We start from the raw sequence: 23,796 nt of genomic DNA on the forward strand, positions 1-23,796 counted from the left end.
CTTCAAGTCAACACTGAAACTTACATTTTGGCATATAACCACCAGCACTTTAGAAACGGTCATTCACCTATAGTTAAATCATCTACTGTAAGAACAGCTTTGGTTGCTGCTGGAAGAGGTGTTGGTGAGGTCTGTATGAGGATCCCAGTTCCCCAGTGCAGTCATTGGGACGCTGTGCTATGTGGTCATAAAAGTTCTATAGGCATCCTTCAAAAAGAGTGGAATGTATCCTGAAGTACTGACTAAATTACCCACCACAGCCTTGCCCAGGCTAGCTCCTAATGCTCCCTGTCTCTAACTAGGTGACTGTCTCTCTCACCACTTCACCACCAATAGCTAATGTGTGATAATCATACTGGCACGGAATGGCTGCCATTGCATCATCCAAGTAGATGCCACATATTTGTGTTAGGTTTAAGTGGCTCCCCATGGTCCATGTAAAGTGCTGTGAGGTTACCTGCATGGTCCCAACAATTTAATGTATTCATTATTTATATTTTTAAAGAAATGAATCACTTCTTTAAAAAAACGTTGATTCACACATTGTGATTTGTCCATGCTTAAGAACTAGAAACAAACTTCAAAATCTGGTGGGATAAGTGCACCTTTAATATACATAGTAACACTTGCAGTCTACACTAAGGTCCTCCTAGGGGATTTAAGAGATGAGATACTGTACAAATATGATGTTATGTTAAAAATCTTCTGTGACCAAGTCATGAGTTGTCCATTACATGGAAAGAAGGGACCCACTGAATTTGAATAGGGCAATGCTAATTATAATTCACCCACCCATCCATCCATTTTCTGAAAGTGCTTAATATAGAGCAGTACTGAACAGAAGCCATTAACCAAACCCAAGACTGGGTAGTTGTTAATATCTTTTAGTTTGTAAAAATGTGTTACATTTATCTGTTCATTTGTTGAATATATATATATATATATATATATATATATATATATATATATATATATATATATATATATATATATATATATGGAAGAGAAGGTCTATGATACGGTTTGCATATTTGCAGTTGGAGATCTACAAAGGGAGAAAAAACGAATCACGTATCATAAAATAGTTTTATTCCTGAGCTTTCAACCCGTATCAGGGGTCTTCATCAGAGGATAATGCTTAGACTTACAAGAATCAAAGGCAATATATAGCAACACATTCAGTATTGGGGGGGGGGGGGATTTGGTGACTAAGTCAGTATGATCAATATGGGTTGTATCGTTTAATTAATGTGCATATGTTCTGATTTACGTCGATTGTATGCTGATTCCTTTGGCGTTTGCTGTGTAGACTCCGATTAATATATATATAGATTTTTACCACTGTATCACTACGGGAGGGGTATCGCCTTTTATATTATATCTATATAGTTTTGGGTTATGTAACATGCTGCAATTACAAAACAACTTATTCCAACAAGGGAGCTAGCGCTCCCTGCTGGATACAATACCCCTCATACATTTTTCCTTTTCCGATCTACTTACATCTCGTGGAAGATGTGGATTCTGAGGCAGCACTGGTTCTATGTAGCGGGGAGGTCTTTCAACTGAGCTACCATGAAACCATCCCCCCACAGACAGACGGCATTTGCCTTCTGAAGTTACTTCAGACACCTAATGATATATAAAAAGAGAGTGATTAAAAGGAGAGAGTTTAAAAAGTGTTAAAAGCAGCACTCTGTTATAACAGTGCCTGTACAACTCTCGAAAAAGGATACTTGTAGCTATCTACCTATACTGTATATACAGTGCATCCGGAAAGTATTCACAGCGCATCACTTTTTCCACATTTTGTTATGTTACAGCTTTATTCCAAAATGGATTAAATTCATTTTTTTCCTCAGAATTCTACACACAACACCCCATGATGACAAAGTGAAAAAAGTTTACTTGAGGTTTTTGAAAATTTATTAAAAATAAAAAAATTGAGAAAGCACATGTACGTAAGTATTCACAGCCTTTGCCATGAAGCTCAAAATTGAGCTCAGGTGCATCCTGTTTCCCCTGATCAACCTTGAGATGTTTCTGCAGCTTAATTGGAGTCCACCTGTGGTAAATTCAGTTGATTGGACATGATTTGGAAAGGCACACACCTGTCTATATAAAGTCCCACAGTTGACAGTTCATGTCAGAGCACAAACCAAGCATGAAGTCAAAGGATTGTCTATAGACCTCCGAGACAGGATTGTCTCGAGGCACAAATCTGGGGAAGGTTACAGAAAAATTTCTGCTGCTTTGAAGGTCCCAATGAGCACAGTGGCCTCCATCATCCATAAGTGGAAGAAATTTGAAACCACCAGGATACTTCCTAGAGCTGGCTGGCCATCTAAACTGAGTGATCGGGGGAGAAGGGCCTTAGTCAGGGAGGTGACCAAGAACCCGATGGTCACTTTGTCAGAGCTCCAGAGGTCCTCTGTGGAGAGAGGAGAACCTTCCAGAAGGACAACCATCTCTGCAGCAATCCACCAATCAGGCCTGTATGGTAGAGTGGCCAGGCGGAAGCCACTCCTTAGTAAAAGGCACATGGCAGCCCGCCTGGAGTTTGCCAAAAGGCACCTGAAGGACTCTCAGACCATGAGAAAGAAAAGATTGAACTCTTTGGTGTGAATGCCAGGTGTCACGTTTGGAGGAAACCAGGCACTGCTCATCACCAGGCCAATACCATCCCTACAGTGAAGCATGGTGGTGGCAGCATCACGCTGTGGGGTTGTTTTTCAGCGGCAGGAACTGGGAGACTAGTCAGGATAAAGGGAAAGATGACTGCAGCAATGTACAGAGACATCCTGGAAGAAAACCTGCTTCAGAGCGCTCTTGACCTCAGACTGGGGCGACGGTTCATCTTTCAGTAGGACAACAACCCTAAGCACACAGCCAAGATATCAAAGGAGTGGCTTCAGAACAACTCTATGAATGTCCTTGAGTGGCCCAGCCAGAGCCCAGACTTGAATCCGATTGAACATCTCTGGAGAGATCTTAAAATGGTTGTGCACAGACGCTTCCCATCCAACCTGATGGAGCTTGAGAGGTGCTGCAAAGAGGAATGGGCGAAACTGGCCAAGGATAGGTGTGCCAAGCTTGTGGCATCATATTCAAAAAGACTTGACGCTGTAATTGCTGCGAAAGGTGCATCGACAAAGTATTGAGCAAAGGCTGTGAATACTTATGTACATGTGATTTCTCAGTTTTTTTATTTTTAATACATTTTCAAAAACCTCAAGTAAACTTTTTTCATGTTGTCATTATGGGGTGTTGTGTGTAGAATTCTGAGGAAAAAAATGAATTTAATCCATTTTGGAATAAGGCTGTAACATAACAAAATGTGGAAAAAGTGATGCGCCGTGAATACTTTCTGGATGCACTGTATATTATATATATATATATATATATTATATATATATAATATATATATATATATATACATACACATACACACACAGTATATACAGTATAGAGTGTGTGTGTGTATATATATATATATATATATATATAGTGAAAGAATGAGGCTTTGTCCACCTCTTGAACCCTCAGGTACCACTCTGAACACCAGGTAAAAGTATAACAACTCTTTATTTTGTTGTCACGTGCACCAAGCACCCTCCACTCCACACTCATAAACAATAACTATTCTCTCACTACAAACCAATCCTCCTTGCCCAGACACTTTGCCACCCTACCTCCCACACCTACGCTCAGTGTCTGGGCTTTCCCACAGTCTTTTTATATCCCCTGACCCAGAAGTGTTTCTGTCCATTTAGTCCACAGTTCCTTTTTCCCTCCGGGTCAGGGTAAGCAGTCCTTTCTTCAGCCCGGGAGCACGTCGTTCCTTCCGATCACGTGATGATGATGCACTCCCGGGTTATAGGACACATAAGAGTCCACCAGCCCCCCTACAGCGACTCCCGGTGGCCCCCAACGTATCCAGCAGGGCAGTGTATAAAACTACATAGTCCATGAGGCCCTGCTGGAACTCGGGGCACGTCCACGCTGCTGGGAGAGCTCCTCCTGGCGGCCTGGGGGTGAGGGCCGGAAGAAAAAGCCGGCAATCCTTCACAATATATATATATATATATAAAATAAATAATGCAAAACTGACTTATTCACTCACTTAGTAACAAGAACACTAATTTTAGTTAAAAAGCTGATATTTGGAACAATGGCTCAAAATATAGTTTTAACAAAATTAAATAATTCATATAATATTGTAATGATCAGCACAATAAGCAAACACACTCAGAAGTACTGGAGTTTTCTATTTTACTTGGAGTCCTTGTTCCACAGTAAAAAACGGTGCCCTGTCTTATATGCTGTCTTATACGCCATTATCTGAGTTACACAGCATACCTCCAAAACAATAAAAGAAAGCTTTCCCTAACAATCATTATCTCCTTCCATTTATATTCTTTTTTTTCTCTATATTCGTGATTATTGTGTCCTGACTCCCTACTCAAGATTGCCTAACCATGCACCTTTCTTTTTCTCCTAACTTTTCCAATCACTCATCTCCTAAGCGGCATGTCCGCCCCTCACAGAACAGAAGCCCTTCACCCAGTCCCATCACTTACACCATTCATTCCACCCTTTCTGCTCTCATACAGCGCATCACAACCTGCCTGCACATCACAATATATTATCAAAACATAATATAACAAAAATTAAAAAGAAAATTACAATACAGAAGAACATTAACATTAATACAGAATAACATTACCGTCAGTGGTTTCAACTTTCAACACATTTTTCAATTTTGTTGGAATCATGCTTTATATCGTTCACTTTTCTTCCTACTCCATAAATTGAAGCAATACTTGAAACACTTTTGCCATTTTTTAAATGTTTAATAATTTCAATTTTTGTGACAATTCCAACACCACATGCATATGTTTATCGACCATAACAATGTATAATGGATTAATTATAACAAAAGGGAAAAGTTACAAACAACTACTAAAACTGAAGGTATGTTACTGTCACTGTGGTGCTAAGGAAGAACACTACGTGTTAGCACAAGAGAAAGTTGTTCGAATGTGCAAAGCTTTCAGCATACTGCATGGTAGTAGAGGTAGTAGTAATAATAGGCAGGCGCTGGTGTGTGCAATGGTTTGTTGTTTTTTTTTAGCCCTGATGGTTAATCGAGTGATGGATAATCCATGTTTTACTGTACATGCAACTGACGATAAACACAAAAAGAAATACTGTATTTGAGTGAATAGTGTAAACAAAAGAAAATCAGACATCTAATAATGATACTATAAACTCAAATTTCACATTACAGTATTTCTACCGATTACCCATTTCAATTCAAAAGAATACACTTTCTTGTAAAATTGTGTTTTACAATGACCATCAATAAACACCAAGTTACCAGGAAAAGCAAAAAAGCCAGGAATTGATGTAATGAAGGAATGTTGTATTCATGGACAATTTTGTATAGAATGCTCAAGAGTAAGCAGCTAAAGTGAACTAACATTATTATCATTATTTCTTTTTATTTGACCAATACCTTTATCTTAGCTGACTTACAACATCTGAGATGCAGTTGGTTACATTTTTTTTCTTTTCCCAATTGGACCACAGGCAGATGAAGTGACTTTCTAATGTTCACACTGTGTCAGTAGCAGGATCTGAAGCCATTAACCTCAGGGTTTGAAGTCCTAGGTCCAAAGCCATAACCACTACAACACACTGTCTGACAATAATGTTATCCTTGGTAAAAAAAATAAATAATGTATACAGAAAAGCACTTAGTTACATAGTAATTCTGCTACACCCAATTAACCGACAACCAATGTCTTACAAAGTAACACAGGCTAGTATCACTTAATGCAATTTTGGAGATAGGCTTTAAATAGTTTCATCAAAATGTCTTATTTGCTTTCGATTTCACCTAAAGGTTCATGAGAGGCTACTACATGTTTCATTCAATTATTATTTTAATTTGCACATCATTGTGTTCTCTCTCAGTTTATCTTGTAACTTAAAGCTGCCACTATAAATCGTATAAAATTTCCACTTGCTATCAATATGTCTATCTATTTATTTTTCATAAAACTGTCTTGATACAGTCTTCACTTATGAATAGTCCTAGTGCTGTTCTGTATTCTTGTGATGACTACCATCAGGAACCATGCCTGTTATATAATTTATAGAGAACTCAAATTAATGCACAAAATGGTTTTAACAACTGTTAAGTGTATTGTAGTGGCATTTTAAAGCACACAACAAATAATAATAATAAGTTTTATTTATGTAGCGCCTTTCATACATGCAAGGACACTTTACAATTCAATACACACATTAACATGACAGTAGAAATTACATACACAAAAAAGAGTAAGACTCATTGAAAAGATGTGTTTTTAACAGGAGTTTGAAATTAATAATAGATTTTTCCTCGCGAAGGCTGAGAGGGAGAGAATTCCAAATTTTAGGGGCTATCACTCTGAAAGCTCTGCCACTCATAGTTATTAACCTGTACATGTATTTAGGTACAGTGAGTAACTTAGCGTCCGATGATTGTAATGCACGGGCAGGAGTGTAAGGAAGCAGCAGCTCCGACAAGTAATGAGGGGCTAACCCATGAAGGGCTTTAAAGGTGAGAAGGATAATTTTATATTTGACTCTTGAAGAAACTGGTAACCAATGTATATCATAGAGGACAGGAGTGATGTGAGCAGATTTTTTAGTGTAAGTAAACGAGCAGCAGAATTCTGAACATATTGTAATCTATTGATATATTTAGTCAGGAGGCCATAAATCAAAGCATTGCAATAGTCCAGACGGGTAGTGATGAAAGTGTGAATGAGTGTTTCAGTATCCTTCACATTGAGGAAAGAATGCAGATGAGCAATGTTGCGAAGATGAAAAAAGGCTGTCTGTACTATTGAGCTAATGTGTGATTGAAAAGTAAGAAGCTGATCAAAGATGAACCCAAATTACGGACTGATGCTGAGGGTTGAACCAGGATCCCATCAATGTCAATTTTTAGACCACGAAGGGTAGAGAGGACAGATTTGGTACCAACTAGTAAGATTTCTGTTTTATCAGGATTCAGTTGTAAAAAATTATCTGTCATCCAATGATTGATTTCCAGTCAGTCAGTGCAACAGGTGAAGATGTTGCAGTTGCATCAACACTTACATAAAGTTGTGTGTCATCGGCATAGCAGTGGAAGCTCAGACCATACCGACGAATAATCTCACCTAATGGAAGCATATAGATGTTGAAGAGGTCTGGACCGAGAATTGACCCTTGAGGGATACCTTGTGTGAATGAAATAGTGGCAGATGTGTATTCCCTAATGAAGACTAAATACTGGCGATCACTGAGGTATGATGTGAACCAAGAAAGAGCGGCACCAGAGATACCAATAGCTGAAAGTCGGGACAGTAAAATGTTATGGTTAACTGTATCGAACGCTGCGCTCAAGTCAAGAAGAACTAGAATAGCGCCCATCCCAGAATCTGCGGTTATAAGTAAGTCATTGGCTACCTTAAGTAAAGCAGTTTCAGTGCTATGTAGGGCTCTGAATCCTGATTGAAAGGGCTCAAAAAGGTTATGCAAATTTAAATAATCATGGAGTTGAGCAGCAACAACCTTTTCCAAGATCTTAGTCATAAATGGAGGATTACAAATTGGGCAATAAAATTTGAGCTGTAAGGGATCTGAGCTAGGTTTTTTTATAACAGGGGTGACAGCAGCAGTTTTTAAATCACTTGGAACGACACAGGTGCGGAAACTAGTTGATAAAGTGAGAAATGGGGGCAGAAAGTTTGTCAGTGCAAGCCTTAATCAATAAAGTAGGAGCAGAATCTAGGTGGCAGGTAGATTGATTTAATTTAGATATTACTTCAGCAATATAAGTTGGTGTAGTGGGGTTAAATTTAGATAAATAAACTGTAGATTTTGAAGTATAATCAGTCGACAGAGATGAGGAATGGTTAGTAGAGAAACTTTGATATATAGTGTGATGGATGGCCGGCTAAATATTCCGGCCCACCCCTCCAGGCCACCAGGTGGAGCTCTCCCAACAGCATGGAGGTTCCCCGAATTCCAGCAGGGCCTCATGGACCTTGTAGTTTGTATGCACAGCCCTGCTGGATACCATGGAGGCCACCGGGAGTCGCTGTAGGGAGGCTGTCAGACTGTTATGTGCCCTATAACCTGGAAGTATGTCCTGGTCACATGAACAGGAGAAATGACGTGCTTCCAGGTTGAAGAAAAGGACTTTGACTCTGACCCAGAAGTAATGAGGACTTGTGGACTGTTGGACAGGAACCACTTCCGGGTCAGGGTGTATAAAAGGACTGTGGGAAAGCCCAGACACTGAGCTGAGCTGGGAGGTAGGGTGGCTAAGTGTCTGGGAGCGGAGGAGAGAAAGAATTGTGTTTAATTGGAGGATTGATCATTGTATAAGTAGTGTGGAGTGGAGGGTGCTTAGTGCACGGTATTATTATAAAATAAATAATAATTGTACAGTTACCTGGTGTTTGGCGTGGTACCTGAGGGTTCAAGAGGTCGATAACAGCCTCTACTGCTACAATGGTCATAATTTTTGACTAAAAATAGTCCAAAAATAGATTAAAGTGATCAACAGAGAAATAAGGATTATTAACAGCAGGTTGACACAGTCTGTTAACTGTGTTAAAAAGAGATCTAGGGCGACAAGTACTAAAGTCAATAAGAGTGGAATAGTACTTTGAACGTGCCGCTGATAAGGCACCTCTGTATTCTCCAGGTGTTTGGTGTAAGCCAGGGTGTGAACTGCCAGACCAGTCTTCTTCCAGAGTCTTTCCAAGCGGCGACCAGATTGTTTCATGGTACACAATTCTGCTGTAAACCATGGAGATGACCGGGTAGTAGAAACAGCCAAGGATTTAATAGGTGCACAATGATCCAAAATTTGTGACAGTGTGGAATTATATAGAGATAAAATCTGCATAGGGCAAGACAACCCAGAAACATCATGGAGACAGGAAGCACCAACAGACATAGAGAAAGATAATTGATCAATGTTCTTGATACTACGATAAGTTATTTTAGATTTTAGACTTATTTTAGGGAGGGGATAAGTGAAGCTAAATTCAATCAGCTTGTGATTGGAGATACCAATAACAGAACCAGATGTACAGACATTCTGCAGACCAGTGGAACATACAAGATCCAGAATATGGCCCTTAGCATTGGTTGAAAAACCAACATGCTGCACAAAACTGAAACAATCCAGTATTTAACGTAGCTCACAAGCAGACGGACAGTCAGAATCCACATGTAATCCACCAAGTAAAATAACAGCAGTAGACATGCCACAGACAAGAGTGAGTATTTCATAAAGTTCAGAAAAAAAATCCAGCTGAAGCTTAGGAGGTCTGTAGATTAATATAATGTGCAGCGAAGCCTTTACAGTGATTTTAACAACCAGGAATTCAAAAGACGTAATGTTGTGAAAATCAACAGTGGTTGCTTTAAGACAATCACGCTGAACCACCGCCAATCCACCTCCTCGGCCCGTCAGACGGGGTTTAGACAGGTAACTGTAACCAGCGGGGGTAAGCAGATTTAGTTGTAAGTAATCACCTGGATTTTGCCACGTTTCCACAAGGAACAACATATCAACTTCTAAAAAACTGGACAAGTCGTTAAGAAAAGTAGTTTTATTCGTTACTGATCTGCAGTTCAGGAGCACACAGTGGAGATCTGTGTCACATTTTAATCCTTGGTTACTCCAGTCCGGCATTTGTGGCAGGTGTCTCAGCCAATTCGTCTGCCTACTCCATTGTCTTGCAGATTGTCTTTTTGAAAAAACAGGTCTAACAGACCAAATCGTGGAACTAGTGTTGGCGGATGCAGAGGTGATATTAAAATGACGCCAAGAGGAGCAGTGTAAATACCACGGACGAGCAATGCCAAGCTCCAAGCATAGGCCGTAAGTCACCGTGTCTAGTCTGGAGTGCATACGGTAAGTGCATAATTGTGTTGTACAGTAGGTAATCATCTTCAGAAAAAGCAGTAACAGCTACCACCACGTTAGCCAGAACTCATAAACTAACTCCAATTGAGCAGAAAACAAAGTCAGCTAAGAAAGTCTTTACTTTAAAGACTTACTCACCAACCATGCTGGCTCAGGGAAAGTACAGGGGAGAGGGCTCGTGGAATATAGGCAGTGAACGGAATAAAACTTTACAAAAGGACCAGTATGAATCCAGTGAGAATCCACCCATAAAACATAAAAAGCATGAGCAACGCAGAGGACGTAGTAACAGCAACAAAGCAAAAAGACACCAGTGAGAAGCGGCAGCCAGATCGTGCACAGCGTACTCTCATCTGAAACCGGAAAAATAAGATAAATATTACAAAGCCAAAAGTACCAAAATGAGTTCTACCACTAATGTGAATTAGAAATGTTATTGGTTATGATGTGTTTGAGATTACAATCCTTCAGAGAGCCACTAGTTTTACACAAAGACTGTCAATACAAAATTATACTCATTACTGTATTGTGTACTTACTGCAACATTAATCTCAGCAGGTTAGCAGATCTAAAAAATGTTCACTTATTTTACTACCACCCAGCTTACCTGGTGAAAAGATACAGGAGAAACCTCGAAGAATACCAGAGTATTCCAGGAGGGGACCAGAGACTTTAAAATTTTCCGAGGTTGAAGATGATCTGGGAGACAAGAACAATAATTTGAGTATCTTCAAATTTCATGTCCTTCAGCCTGCATCATGGTGCTCTATAGCTGATATTTACCCAGCAGTCATACCATTTGTCCAGGTCCTTAACAAGTTTTTGGTCAGTTACTTAAGGTAATTTGACTTGTAGAATTCATATGAAACTAACTAGACAGATAACTAGCTTATCAAAATCATGTAACTGCTATACTAACTAACTTCTGTATAAAATTAATGCCAGCTAATCATTATTGTATGAAATAAATTGAATGTTACTCATGGAAATAATTTGTTTAAAGATTTTCAGTCAAACAGGCTTAAACAAATCAGGAGCTGATGGGATTTTAACAATGATGCTGAAAAAACTAAAAATATTATTTATTAAACTTCCACTTAAGTTTGGGGAAACATCTAAAGATTTAAAAGTTATCAGAGTGACTCCAGATCACCAGAAGGACATCAAATGGATCTCACTAATTACTGAACGTTACAATGTATTTTTATCCAATTAAATTATGGAAATTGTAGTTACAAATAAGATAGGAAGCAACTTCTATGACAATTTAAATTTTTCTGTGTTTTGTTTTACTATTTCTGAACTTTCCATTCCTGATCAAGAATTTCAAGAACAATTCTGGACATTTCATACAGTCATAAGAAAATGACCCTGTTCTGAGACTTTAAGTGACAATGTGCAAACTGCACACATGTAGCAATCAAGCATGAGATTCGAGTCCAGAATGTGAGATTTGTGTAAAGAAGCAATGTTAACCACTAAACCACCCTTAATGTACTTCAGAAATCTCTAAGAGTTATTCATTAACTTTCACAATGCACAGCAGTGCCACAAATAAAGCATCAGAAGAATAAAAAGGCAACTTTCATTTGAGCTGAAGTTGCCCGACAAGATGATTCAAATATTTGCTCAGCCTACCAACTTTGTTAATTATCATCAAAGAACATACCACTACAAATAAGCAGCCATTACTTACCATCTGTGTCAAACAAGTCCAGTATGCCTCCATCACTCTGCTCCCAAGGTGGCACCAGATACAGAATAAAAGCTATCCTCCTTCCTTCTAATTCATCATCATGACAAAGAAGCACATCTGTAATAAAATAGGACACCTTACTACACAAGTTGGCTTTCAGTCATAAAAAATAAGGATGAAAACAAAGTAGTTTTTAGAAGAAATGCCTGTGATAAACATTCAGTATGTAGTGAAATTGTACAAAGTTAGTTCCTTATTTTAGTGGTTATGAGTGCTGTGCTGGACCCTTTCCCAGCTGGGACACCATAAGGTAAGGTTAGTATAGAAAGAGGCGTAACCCGGCCAAGATAGAACTGAAGCAACATCTCTTGCAATGGGATAACTTAATGGATAAGCAGGGGGAGTTGGTGTATCCAGGGCAGTTCCTCCTCTCGTACAACAGATGGTAGTGTTGTGATGGCATGGACCTAGTAAGGACACCCGTGAGGATTTATGGGAGTTTTAGTCCTTAAGGACAACTCTGTCTGGGTCCTTGGGTACCACCAGAGGGCGCTACAGGGAGAACGACTCCCTGCTTCAGAAGACTTCTGTTTGATCTGGAAGTGTTTCCGTTAATATCATTTCGGTAATTAGTTTACTGTTATTTTGGTAAAAAAAAAAAAAAAAAATTAATTATACAAGTATGTCCACGGAACACACACAGCAATCTTTTGAACAGACTTTCAGTTTACATTAATTTTGTGAATAGGTTTCTATTTGCAAGATTCTATAAGAGAAATTTTAATTGACCAAAAAGATTCAATTTCTAAAACTAAATTCATTATTTCATGAGAAATTAAATTTTACAAATTGAAACTATTTGAAAAAAAAAAAACCACACAACAAACTTTACTAGATCCTCTGATAGTCAAACAAATGAATGTGTGACATGCGTTCCTATACAGATGTTCGTTATGATAATTGCTTAAAAGTTCAAAGACTGTTAAATAAATACTGCTGTTCTTAATCAAATTAAGGATATAAAAAAACTTGAGAATGTTTGTATTAAATAAGTCATGTAATATTTGAATTATTGAATATACAAATGATAATCTATGAAGTTACAACCTGTTTAAAACAGAACATCCTTCACATTTACTCAAGAAAGCCAATTTGTGTTTTCTGTTCAATAAAATTAAATGATTTGATTTAATACCATCATGTTCACTATGGGACCAGAGAATGGTGACATGTATGTTGGCTGGGCAAATAAGGACGAATTTTACTGCATTCCACACATGGGACAATACTACTATTATAATCCAGGTTAATGGATTAATTAACCTAATCTACATATTTTGTGATGTGGTATTTAAACCAGAATACCCAGAGAAAAATCCATGCTGTCACCAGGAGAATCAGTAAACTGCATACAGAGAGCAACCAGGAATTGGATTCAATTCCACAACTGTGAAGCCATGGGGCAGTGCTAACGAATGTGCCACCATGTCAGCTCTGTTTAAAATATGCAAAATGTTATTTAAAACCTACACCTGTCCAAGGATATTTAAAATATTTTCATGTCTCTGTAAACTACATGCTAATTGTTTAACAATAAGGATTTGTGAAGGGAAACCTAAAAGGAACCCAAAGTAGTTTCTCCATGATAGGCACACAAGAAATATGTAAAACTTTGCTTCTAACTTATGTAATGGCTTTGAAGAAAAAAAAAAAGTAATAAACATAACTTAACATTTGGTCGTGGGCAGCAGCTGTAATTAAATGAACTATTAAACGTCTGACTTATATTCAACTGTATGTCTCTTTGCATAATAGTAGTACCTAACAACATGTGACTGTGTATAACAAAGTGAAACCTTGTTTTACAAGCAGCTCCTTTCTCATACCTGAGTTCTCATACTTTGCACACGATAAGTCCACTGTACTTCTGAGTTCCACTTCCAGCACCTCTGAAAGCCACAGACGAAATTCTTCAAAAAGCACTTTCCTGTAAAGACGCAGATAATTGGTAGCTGCAGCATAAGTGTTAAGCTAGATAGTCAGGTGTCTGTCATGTTTACCAAGGAGACCCACCTTCTTTTCAGCTGAAAGTTTAAAATGTTATTCATTCAATTAGAAAAACATGACTTGTTTCCATATGCTTATTTAGGATAGACGTCTCAAACCTATAAATATTTCTTCGCAAGCTCATAGGTAAATATTCATGAGACTGAAGTGAATATAAACCAAGAAACATGAAGTCTTAGATTTAGACTGGGCTGCTCTCTATACTGCACAAGAACTGTCAGAACGAATGTTTTATAGTTTTAGCTTCACATTACGAACAATGAGAAGTAGCAAAAAGCTTCACTCATGCATCAACTTCTGCAAATCTTCTAAACTCACTTTAAACATATATAGCATACTTCAATTTAAAGGCACAGAGTATAAGAATAAAGAAAATTTGAAATATGCAGTTACATACTGAAAATGTCTTAGGTACATATACTAGGATTAGCTTCTGCATTTTACCTGATGCAGGTGGGATAGTTTTCAGGGAATGTGAACTTGGAGCAGGTGGGAAATTTTTTAACTTATATTTAATTTTTAATTTGTAATTCTCACTGTTAGGTGCAATCTAATCTTTATTATATTTATGAAAGTTTGATAACAAAAAATATGAAGCACACAGGGCACAAAAAGCAGGGATCCAAATAATAGGTCAGAGCTCAGCTTTAAAGGGCAGCCCGGTTCTGCTTCTCTCAGCATGGAACTGTGTGTTGTCTCCTTACAAAGACATTTTAAATCTTGTCATACCTCTTTGATCAAAAGGTTGAGGTATCCCTGTTATCTGCTTACCTGAACGAATGCTACATGTTCCTTCTGAGAGTGCAACTTTTACTAACTTGTGCTGGCACTCTTGCCCACTGCAATATTCTAGCATCCAGCATAATTCATGTCACCTAACGTTCCCCATACTTTCACACTAGTATGTGAAAAACCTCTTCCACTGCCCATGTGACTCTATTTCTATCTCCGTTTCTCTGCTCTGCCGACTTTGTACAAGACTTATTCCTGATCATTGCCATTGTGGTAGTATGCCTGAAAATCAATATCTCCACTTTTCCAACTCTTTACTTAGTTTTAGGGCTACACGCAGCACATTAATGTAGGCTTCTTTAATTAAGAGCTGTCTCTCTCCCTCATTTGCTGGTCAAGAGTCCTGTCTTTGATTCAAAAGCTTATTCTTGTGTGAACAATTTCCTCTGTGTGCACTGCACTCATTTTCAAAGTATTTATTTAAGAATATTTTAGCCAAAGATGTATGTTCATGATGGGCAAAGCATATGTGACTGGATGATTTCACATGTGGAAATAAACATGAGATTTTATTCATGAACATTTTTATATTGTTTGCTGTTGTCTCCATAAGCAGCTGTTCTATTAGAAAGTTTGATAAATCTGTTCTCCATTAAAACAAGACATTATATTTTTTCTTAGTCCTCCCTATGAACTAAATGGGATAAGTAACATATAAAAAACAAATATGATTTTTCAGTGGAGTTCTCCTTTAACAAGGTCAAAAAGGATAACATGTCCAAGAAATGGCACCAGCTAAGCAAAACTGTACCTTTATGGAATTCACATATGCATGTAAATGAGAAATCAGCACACAGACTTCCATCCATTCATTCCTTGACTTACCTGAACCAATGCTGAGGTTAGAGAGGCCCACACCATTAGACTGGTACACAAAGTATAAAGAATTTAAATACTTATTACAAATGAAAAGCAACACCAGATCCAAACTGCATAATGTTACACACCTCACTGTTCTTCCACAATAATTTTCTTGTACAAAGTTTCATTATTAACACCCTCTATTCTTTGCTCACCTTACTGCTGATATGTGGGGCTTCTGACTCTTCTTCAAATCGTCTGACTGTCAAAATAAAAGTTTGATCACTTAAAATATTTATGCTCCCTTCCTTAGTTTTAACAGTCCTCAACCCAATTATTTTTTAATTTTAATCTTATACCTGTTTAAACTTGTACAGATCATTGGATTTCTCATGAAAACTAAGGTCCAGAAGTTCTTTCTTTAGGCTTTCCAGGAAAGATGAACTTTCAATAAAATTTCGTATTATACAATGTGGGAAGGGATGTGAGTCAACTTCTATTGCCTCAGCTATGGGGAAGAAAATGAAAATGTAAAATAAATACTGTTATTCACTCTCTAAACATACACATAAGGACATGCAGTAGGGATGCTCTGATTGATTGGGTGCCAATCTAAATCTTAATCAGTGATTGATAAATTGGCCGATCACAAAAACTGATCTCTTCAACACCTGCTGATATAAGATTTACATTAATTTAGTTGTAGTGCTCCTTTATGTAAGGCATTGCAGTAGTTAAGCAAGCAGGCATCTTTTTCTCTTTTTATTGCAGTAAACATCCTAACAAAGAGCAGCAAGTCAATGCTTGTTTTACAAGAGAGCTTAGCCTTTATAATAAAGAAATCTGAGCAATAAACTGACAAAACAGAACCTGAGAAGTCATTGGGTGCAATTATACAATGGCAGGAAATGATACTTTAATGAATTCAGATCTTTTAATTTTGTCCTTAAAATTACAATGGACACTGGTTGAGTTTGGACAGAGAGTATTTTAAGTGAGGCAGCTTACATTTTTAATTGGAAAAAGAAAAGATAAAGATGAATTTGAAATTGCTGCTTAGTAAACAATAGAGTTGTTGGCTTCATAGCAAAAAAAATAATTTTACTTATAAAACTTTTATGCATGTTATTCTTCTGTCTTTTTGATAAACATTTGATATGTTTGTGGCTTTTTAAAAGATTTTTACTGTGTTTATTATTTTTTACTTTGTGTCATACAGCAAAAGTTTTGGTAACAAACAAGTATTATATAATTAAAATAGTAATCCGTAATGTATATTTTAACAGTAAAAAGTTGTAGTGCAGTTAATGATTTAAAATGATTAAAACATATAAGTTCATGTATATTTACATTTAAGCAATATTTAATTCCCAATATCAATTGATAGTATGAGAAAATTATATATGTTTTTTTTGTTAGAGAAATGGTTAAAACCACTTTTTTTAATTAAGCCTTGTTTCAGATAGGTACATTACAGAAAAAATGAAACAATATGACAGCTTGTTATTATAAGAAACATTTTATTTTCATATGTATATGCATTATTGTACATATTTTATTAATTAAAGTATGTATTTTAATAAAAAAAAATTAGTATTTTTATAGTCATTGAACAACAAGTCTACAGAATTTCAATTTGTTAAAAAACAATTAACAGTTAACACCTGTGGTCTTTAGTTTAATTATAAAGATACACTTTAATAAAGTACTTAAGGCTTCTATACATCTGGTTATGTAGGAGATTAGTGTAAAACGTTTTTTAAAAGGATAAAGGAAACAAAAATTGGTATTGGAATTGGATGATCAAGTAGCATGAAAAAAAAAACTCAATCGGAGCATCCTTAACGTGCAGAGAAGCTCCAACTATTATAAGCCAAAATACCATACAGAGATACTTCTAAATAAATTGATATCTTAAAATGTAGCTCAGCTTTTCAGATTATCTGAAAATTTGTTCATAATTTAAGATATCTAGAAATATCTCAAAAAGATTGTCCCAAATAATTTAAGGTATCCCACATTGACCTGCCATGCATTTTAAGGTACAGTGCCATGATACTGTATTTTCCCTTTTCTGGTTTCCTCTATTCTAACAAATTATTGTCACTGAATGTTTTCCACTCTTCTACTAAAATCTAATATTAGATTAAATAATACAACAACAGCGGAGATCAGGAAGGGGGAAGCACTCTCTCATGGCATTATATATGAAATGTATTTCAGAATATCTCAAGATCAATCCTATAAATTTCATGGTTTTTAACAGAACTTATTGTCCTTTTCAAATTTGTCAAAATGTTTTTCAGAGATCTTAAAATAAGGCAGAAATCATTTCCGAGATATGTTTAAATGTATTTGAGAGATCTTTAACTGAATCTTAACAAAACATTCTCAAACATATTCCACTTCATGGTCACAAGAGCAAAGCCTGTCCTGGCAATATTACCGGTAATCACAAGGAAAGAGCCATTCCTGGACAGGGCACCAGTTGATTGCAGGGCTTGCTGACACGCATATACACAAGGGGATCAAAATGAAATCACCAATTCAATTAACCTGCAAATCTTTATGAATATGGGAAGAAAACCAATCCAGACATGGAGAGAATGTGAAAACCACACAGACAGAATACAACTTGACACAGGATTCAAATGCACAAACCCAGAAGGGGTGCTGATGTGAGAAGACAAAAATCCAAAGCTGGTGGCAAGCAGCCACAAGCAGTTCCTCTCACCCCTGAGGAAGAGTCCTGGGTATACTAGGGCCAACCATGACTGAGAGAATATCAGTGGGGGTGATGTGTGCTCAAGAGGGTTTCCATCCAATTCACCTTAACCTACCACTCCAGTGCTGTCCCATCGCCAGGGCCCTCTCACAACACGTCATATCAGAGGGCTGCACCCGTAAACACTGAATTTAATGCATGCAGGAGCAGTCAGGACTTGATTGCTTCACAGAAAGAGCAGTTTCAGCTAATGAGAGCACAGCTCCTGCTGAAGAAACATGAGCTGCAACAGTGGGAGAGGCACCGTAAGGAGCCAGTCCTATTCAAGAAATCAAAGCTGGACATCTTGAGCAAACAGCTTACACTGGTAGAGGCATAATTCAACAGGCCCTCAATTTCAGTAGATAGATAGATAGATAGATAGATAGATAGATAGATAGATAGATAGATAGATAGATAGATAGATAGATAGATAGATAGATAGATAGATAGATAGATACTTTATTAATCCCAAGGGGAAATTCACAACACCATAACATAACATAATATACAGTAACATAATATAACACTAGCCAACGCCCGCCATAGCATACGGCGGTGTAAGAATAGGAACGGAAAACGGTGAGAAATGAATTCAGAAATCAAGAAGAAATAAATACTTCTTGAAAGACGCAGTGTGCATGTAGAATTTCCGGCCAAGCAGGATTACATGTCAAAGTGATAAGTAAATCAGGCTTTCTGAATTTACGTACTATGGCCATGGCATCCTGATAGTTTTGTTGCATGTATCTTAAACGTCCTGGAAATTTGGACGGTAATATGATCATTTTGCCTACACGTACGTTATTTTCAGCGTTTGCTTGCAGTGCGTTGGATAGTTCCACGTGCAGATCTTGTTGATGTAATCTGAGATAGTTGAGATACGCGCCCTCTGTTTTAACATATGCATCTACGACATACTGTTGGGATAGTTTGCCACTGGAGTGCAAAATACTAAATGTATTCCTCAAATGCTAATCTGTACACATAAAATTGGCATTGAGTAAGCCTTATTCACTTGGCGGTTCTTTTATCGGGAACATGTTGTAAATCTTTGTGCCAGCCAATGTCTCCGTAAGGGAATAAAAGTGGGTAAACCATAGGATCGCAATTCATATTGAGCGTGGAAATCTGTTTACAGGAGTTGCCTATGGGATAGATGCAAATGTCCCTTTCGGCAGGCGTTTCGCCATCTTCTCCGACGAAAAATTGCTGCAATATCGCTGTGACATGTCGGGGCATTGAATTGTCGTAAATCCTGCCTAGGGTTTTCCTTGAAAACCATTCGTACAGATGCTGTTGGATTGGACTGAGCGATTTCATGCGTGTGTTTGCATGATTTAGCGAAGGGGTTGATGGTTCTGAGCATGGAATCTAGCTGGAGAAGTACATTTTCACTGCATGCAGAATTTGCTTTATTTTGTAAGCGTACTTCAGTAGCTTGCGCTGTGTCAAAAACATACAACTGTCCATATCCTGGAGAGGTAGAAGTGTTAGCGTATAGTGGAGAGATTTGGTGATACATTTGCCCGTGTATTTTAAAACAGTATGGTCCGTGGCCAGGAGGTTGAGTTATCTGTGCAGCCATGGAAGCAAACACCAGAGAAGAATTGTATTCTCGAATATGTTCACGATAATATTTAGCTTCTGATGTTTGCTGTGTAAGAAGCTGTTGTAAAGACACAGGTGGCTCCCGCAAATGTGGTAAAGCTATTTTACCATGGTGGCAGCACCTCAAGTATTTGTTGGATGTATTACACTCAGCAGGCCAGTATAGTGCATGACATGGAAGAGGATGAATAGGAATCAAGAAATGCTGTGTCGGCTGCGTGTGGGCGGGACCCGTTTTGAAGTGGAAGCAGGACAAACCAGAAGAGAAATATATATAAGAGAGAATACAATAACAGTACCTATTAAATGAACCTCAGAAGGAGGTTAATATAAGGAGGGCGCACCAACTTTAAGAGGGTACAACGAGGTTTCCAACAAGGCGCTAGACACTGTTGGCATTTGACAATATGCAGAAGCTATCAAGGAGAGACTGGAAAGTTTGAAAGAGGAGAGAATGGCAGATTTTAAAAGGAGCCAAGGAGATAGGAGGGAAACAGGACAAAGCCAAGACCAAACAGAGTCGAGGGTGAAAGCCCAATGGTGCAATTCTAGGTTACACTCCAGCACTCACACTCTTTCTCAGACAACAGTTGTAAGCTTAAAGGATAAGCTCAGTTTTTTTCAGTCAAAGTTATTTCTGGACAATCGTGGTATATATATTAATCTGCCACTTGAAACTAAGGTGAAGCGTTTTTTTTATAAATTTTAAAAATGCTTTCACTGCTCTTGCAGATTACAGTGAAGCAGGATTGGGTAGGGTACAGTAGGGTAAGGAAGGAAACTGGGGTACAAAGGTGAAAAAAAAGCCTTAAAACTTAGAATTGTTTTCAGATTCTTAAAATTACACACATATTGCAAAATGAGGTATGCATGTCATTTCAGTTCACGGATCACCAATCACTAACATTTTTGACTTGTAAAATGAGCGTATTTAGTACATTGTAATGCTTTTCTTTATAATGGGACTCTGTTACCCTTCATCTCCACTATAAACTGCAAGAGGTATTTTAGAATTTGTTAAATATACCTTACTTTTCACTGCAGTTTGATGTGGTAAACTAATTTATACTATGACTGTGAAGAAATAACTTTTGACTTGAAAAACCTCATACTTATCCTTTAAGGTTAGGCCTCTTGCCATTCCACAAAAAACCTTGAAACCAAGTGACCTGACTTTAGGCAAAAATTAGTGAGACAAGGAAGTGGAACCATAGCATTTGTAATATTAATATGTGGTTCAATATTCATTTTGATAATGGCAAAAATCAGACTGAAAAGAGAGAGGACGTTTAGACTGTTTGTTAATGGAGGTTCTTACATCAAAAATGACGTGTTAATAGTTTGTTAGATAATATATCTGAGACTGAGGCTGAAACATCAACTCCCAAATAGTCTGGTAGATACTGGGATAGAGGGAGGCTTGACAAAACTGGACACTAAGAAACAGAAAGGAAGATTTAGTCCCACTGATTTCATATCTAGAGAAAACTTTCAAAGACTGTCACACAGGTCATTGCCTAGAGATGGACATTTCAGGATGTTTCAAACATTAATGAAAGCCCAACTGAAAACACAGGAGATAAGTAGTTTTAAACAGCATCTGAAATATTTCAAAATGAACACTTCAAAGTATCTTCAAAAATAAAGTACCTTAAAACAGATTTTAGATATCTCAAAGTGAACAGGATGTCTTTTCATGGGATTCTTGCAAACCCTCGAGGTACTTAAAGTGTATTTAAATTTTCACAATAATTGAAAACGAATTTTAAGCTCTCTTTAAATGTCAATTTGCCTTGCAGTATCCCGGTGAGTTGACAGGATGTGAAGTGAGGCCCTAGCCCCTCTCTTACTCTTACCTTTATCCACGGCAGGCTTAACTTGAACGTGAATTTTTATTGCAAGATAACATAGTTGCTAGGAATTTCTCTTGATGTTACATCCATACACATAAGTTAAATACAATTAAACAAAATACACAATACATAACACTAGCATAATGTTTTATACAGTAGCAGTGAAAAACACTGGACAAAACACAAAAATATAAAACAATCTAGTAAAATAGAACTACACTCCCACTTTGCAATAAATCAAGTAGGTTTTTACAAAATAAATATAATTTAGACAGGATGGGAGCAGTTTAGAAATCTGAAAAAGACACAGATGAAGCTGATACTGTGTTTAACCACAGTGAATGCAGTAGGACAGAAACTACAAATATGTGTCCAGTAGTTCTTGCCTTTAGTGACCAATTGCTCACTAAAGCCAAGAACTATATTCCTTGATGGTAATAATTGTTTGTTTGAATGAGTGTAGTCTTTGATTATATTTTCAGTATGTTTCCTGACCTGTGATGCACACAGTATCTCAACAGAGTCCAGTTTCAAGCCGAAGTCTTTTCTGCTGTTAACATGTTGTAATGTTTCAAATGAGCAGATGCACTATTACAGAGAAAGTGGGGACAATTTCAGTAACAGCTTACAATGCACAGACTGGGACAGGTTAAACTTTTAAGCTGATGGAGAAATACATGCACTTCTAAAGTTTCACTGTTTTCATGCCAGTTCAGACTGGGACAGTCATGACAAGAAATTTAAATGATTCATATGGACACCATTTATAACTAGGGGTGTAGGAGATAAGGAGTGTGTCTCCTAAAATACACAACCATATCTACCTTTTTCAAGGTATTCTGGTTAAGGGGGCACCAACTGGCCAGCCAATCCACCTCCCTCCAAAATGGCACCTCCTCCCAGTCTGTGATCAGGTCAATTGGCGTGGTGTCATCAGCAAATTTCAGCAGTTTAATGGATGAGTCACTAAGGTGTAGTCATTGGTGTAAACTGAAAAGGTAAGAAGACCAAACACGGCTTTGAGGGGACCCTGACTGTCTGTTCCTTAGAAAGTCAGAGATCGACAGACATGCGGCATAGTCCATATGCATAAGAAGAAGAACCGCAATCTACAAATAACATTCTAGTATAAGTAGATGAGGTGCATAAATGCTGCAGGATGTGGTGGAGAGACATATTCACTACATCCTTTACTGATCTGTTGACATAGTAAGCAGAATTATATTAACTAACTGCGCGTAAAATCAAGGTTAAACCGAACTCGGCCTCCCCGTCGGATTTTAACTCGGCTTTCGGAGCTGTCCAGAGGCTCAGCGTTTTACCGAATAAAATGTAAACTCAAACATTCGCCTTCACACTGTAGCAAACAGCCAACAAGACGCGTGGTATAAGACTGCCCTCCACAATTTGCCGACTCACAATTACGGACTGCTCGTCTCTCTACTTCGGCCCCACCATGTATGCACTTATTCCTTTTGATACCTAAATGCGGCCACTCTTCAGCCCGTCTCTCCTCTCGTATTATACCACAGACACAATTCTCTTACCACATGAAAACTTTGTCTTGCTTCTCCACGCCTCCTTCACTCCGGCCTTCACTGCTTCTTCGTGGATTACATCGACAACCCCTACACTATCAAGGCGTTTATCTTTTTTTCGTAAGCTATGATTCACTGACTCCACGTTTCTTCTTTTACTACTCATGATAATTACTTTTTTGCAGGCAATAGTAATCTCAGTTCTGTAACATTCTACCCTTCACCCACGAGCGCCGCTAACATTTGAAAAAACTCCAAATCCCACAATACATCTCGGAACGCGGAATCACATCAACAAACTTTATGAAAAAAAGGCGTATCTGGATGGCACTTCTTTGTTTATTGAGAATAGCAGTTCATATTGGGATGACAATTTCTTCATTTTTTCACCCAAATTGCTATTTTTTTATAGACCGGTCACAAGTGAGGGTACCAAATACATAGCAGAAATTTATTGATTCTCAATAAAATTTCAAATACTAAATATTCATATCAACTTTATCACGATCAACTGCGTACATTATAACCTCTCTATATATAAAATCCAACGTCTGTCTGTCTGTCTGTCCGCTTTTCACTAGAGAACTACTTAACAGATTTAGATCGGAATTTTTTTCTATAATTTGCTTGAACATTCCGGTTGATTTTGCGACTTCTCATCACGCTAAGTTCGGTTGCGGCACCGATTT

General features: G+C 37.7%; 1 protein-coding gene across 1 annotated transcript in view; it reads right to left on the reverse strand.

Moving 5' to 3' along the window:
* The window catches only part of ogfod1 (2-oxoglutarate and iron-dependent oxygenase domain containing 1), a 35,777-nt gene extending 12,397 nt beyond the window's left edge, over positions 1-23,380 (reverse strand). The window contains exons 1-7 of the mRNA XM_028809393.2: positions 23,117-23,380; positions 15,701-15,849; positions 15,557-15,603; positions 13,568-13,668; positions 11,682-11,798; positions 10,593-10,684; positions 1,504-1,632 (exon numbers count right to left, since the gene is read on the reverse strand). Coding sequence (XP_028665226.1) covers positions 1,504-1,632; positions 10,593-10,684; positions 11,682-11,798; positions 13,568-13,668; positions 15,557-15,603; positions 15,701-15,849; positions 23,117-23,273 — 792 coding nt within the window. The 5' untranslated portion in view covers positions 23,274-23,380. The remainder of the gene's footprint in view (positions 1-1,503; positions 1,633-10,592; positions 10,685-11,681; positions 11,799-13,567; positions 13,669-15,556; positions 15,604-15,700; positions 15,850-23,116) is intronic.
* Between the last annotated feature and the right edge of the window lie 416 nt (positions 23,381-23,796).

The sequence above is a fragment of the Erpetoichthys calabaricus genome, chromosome 9 (assembly GCF_900747795.2).
Source record: "Erpetoichthys calabaricus chromosome 9, fErpCal1.3, whole genome shotgun sequence".
Taxonomy (NCBI): Eukaryota; Metazoa; Chordata; class Cladistia; order Polypteriformes; family Polypteridae; genus Erpetoichthys; species Erpetoichthys calabaricus.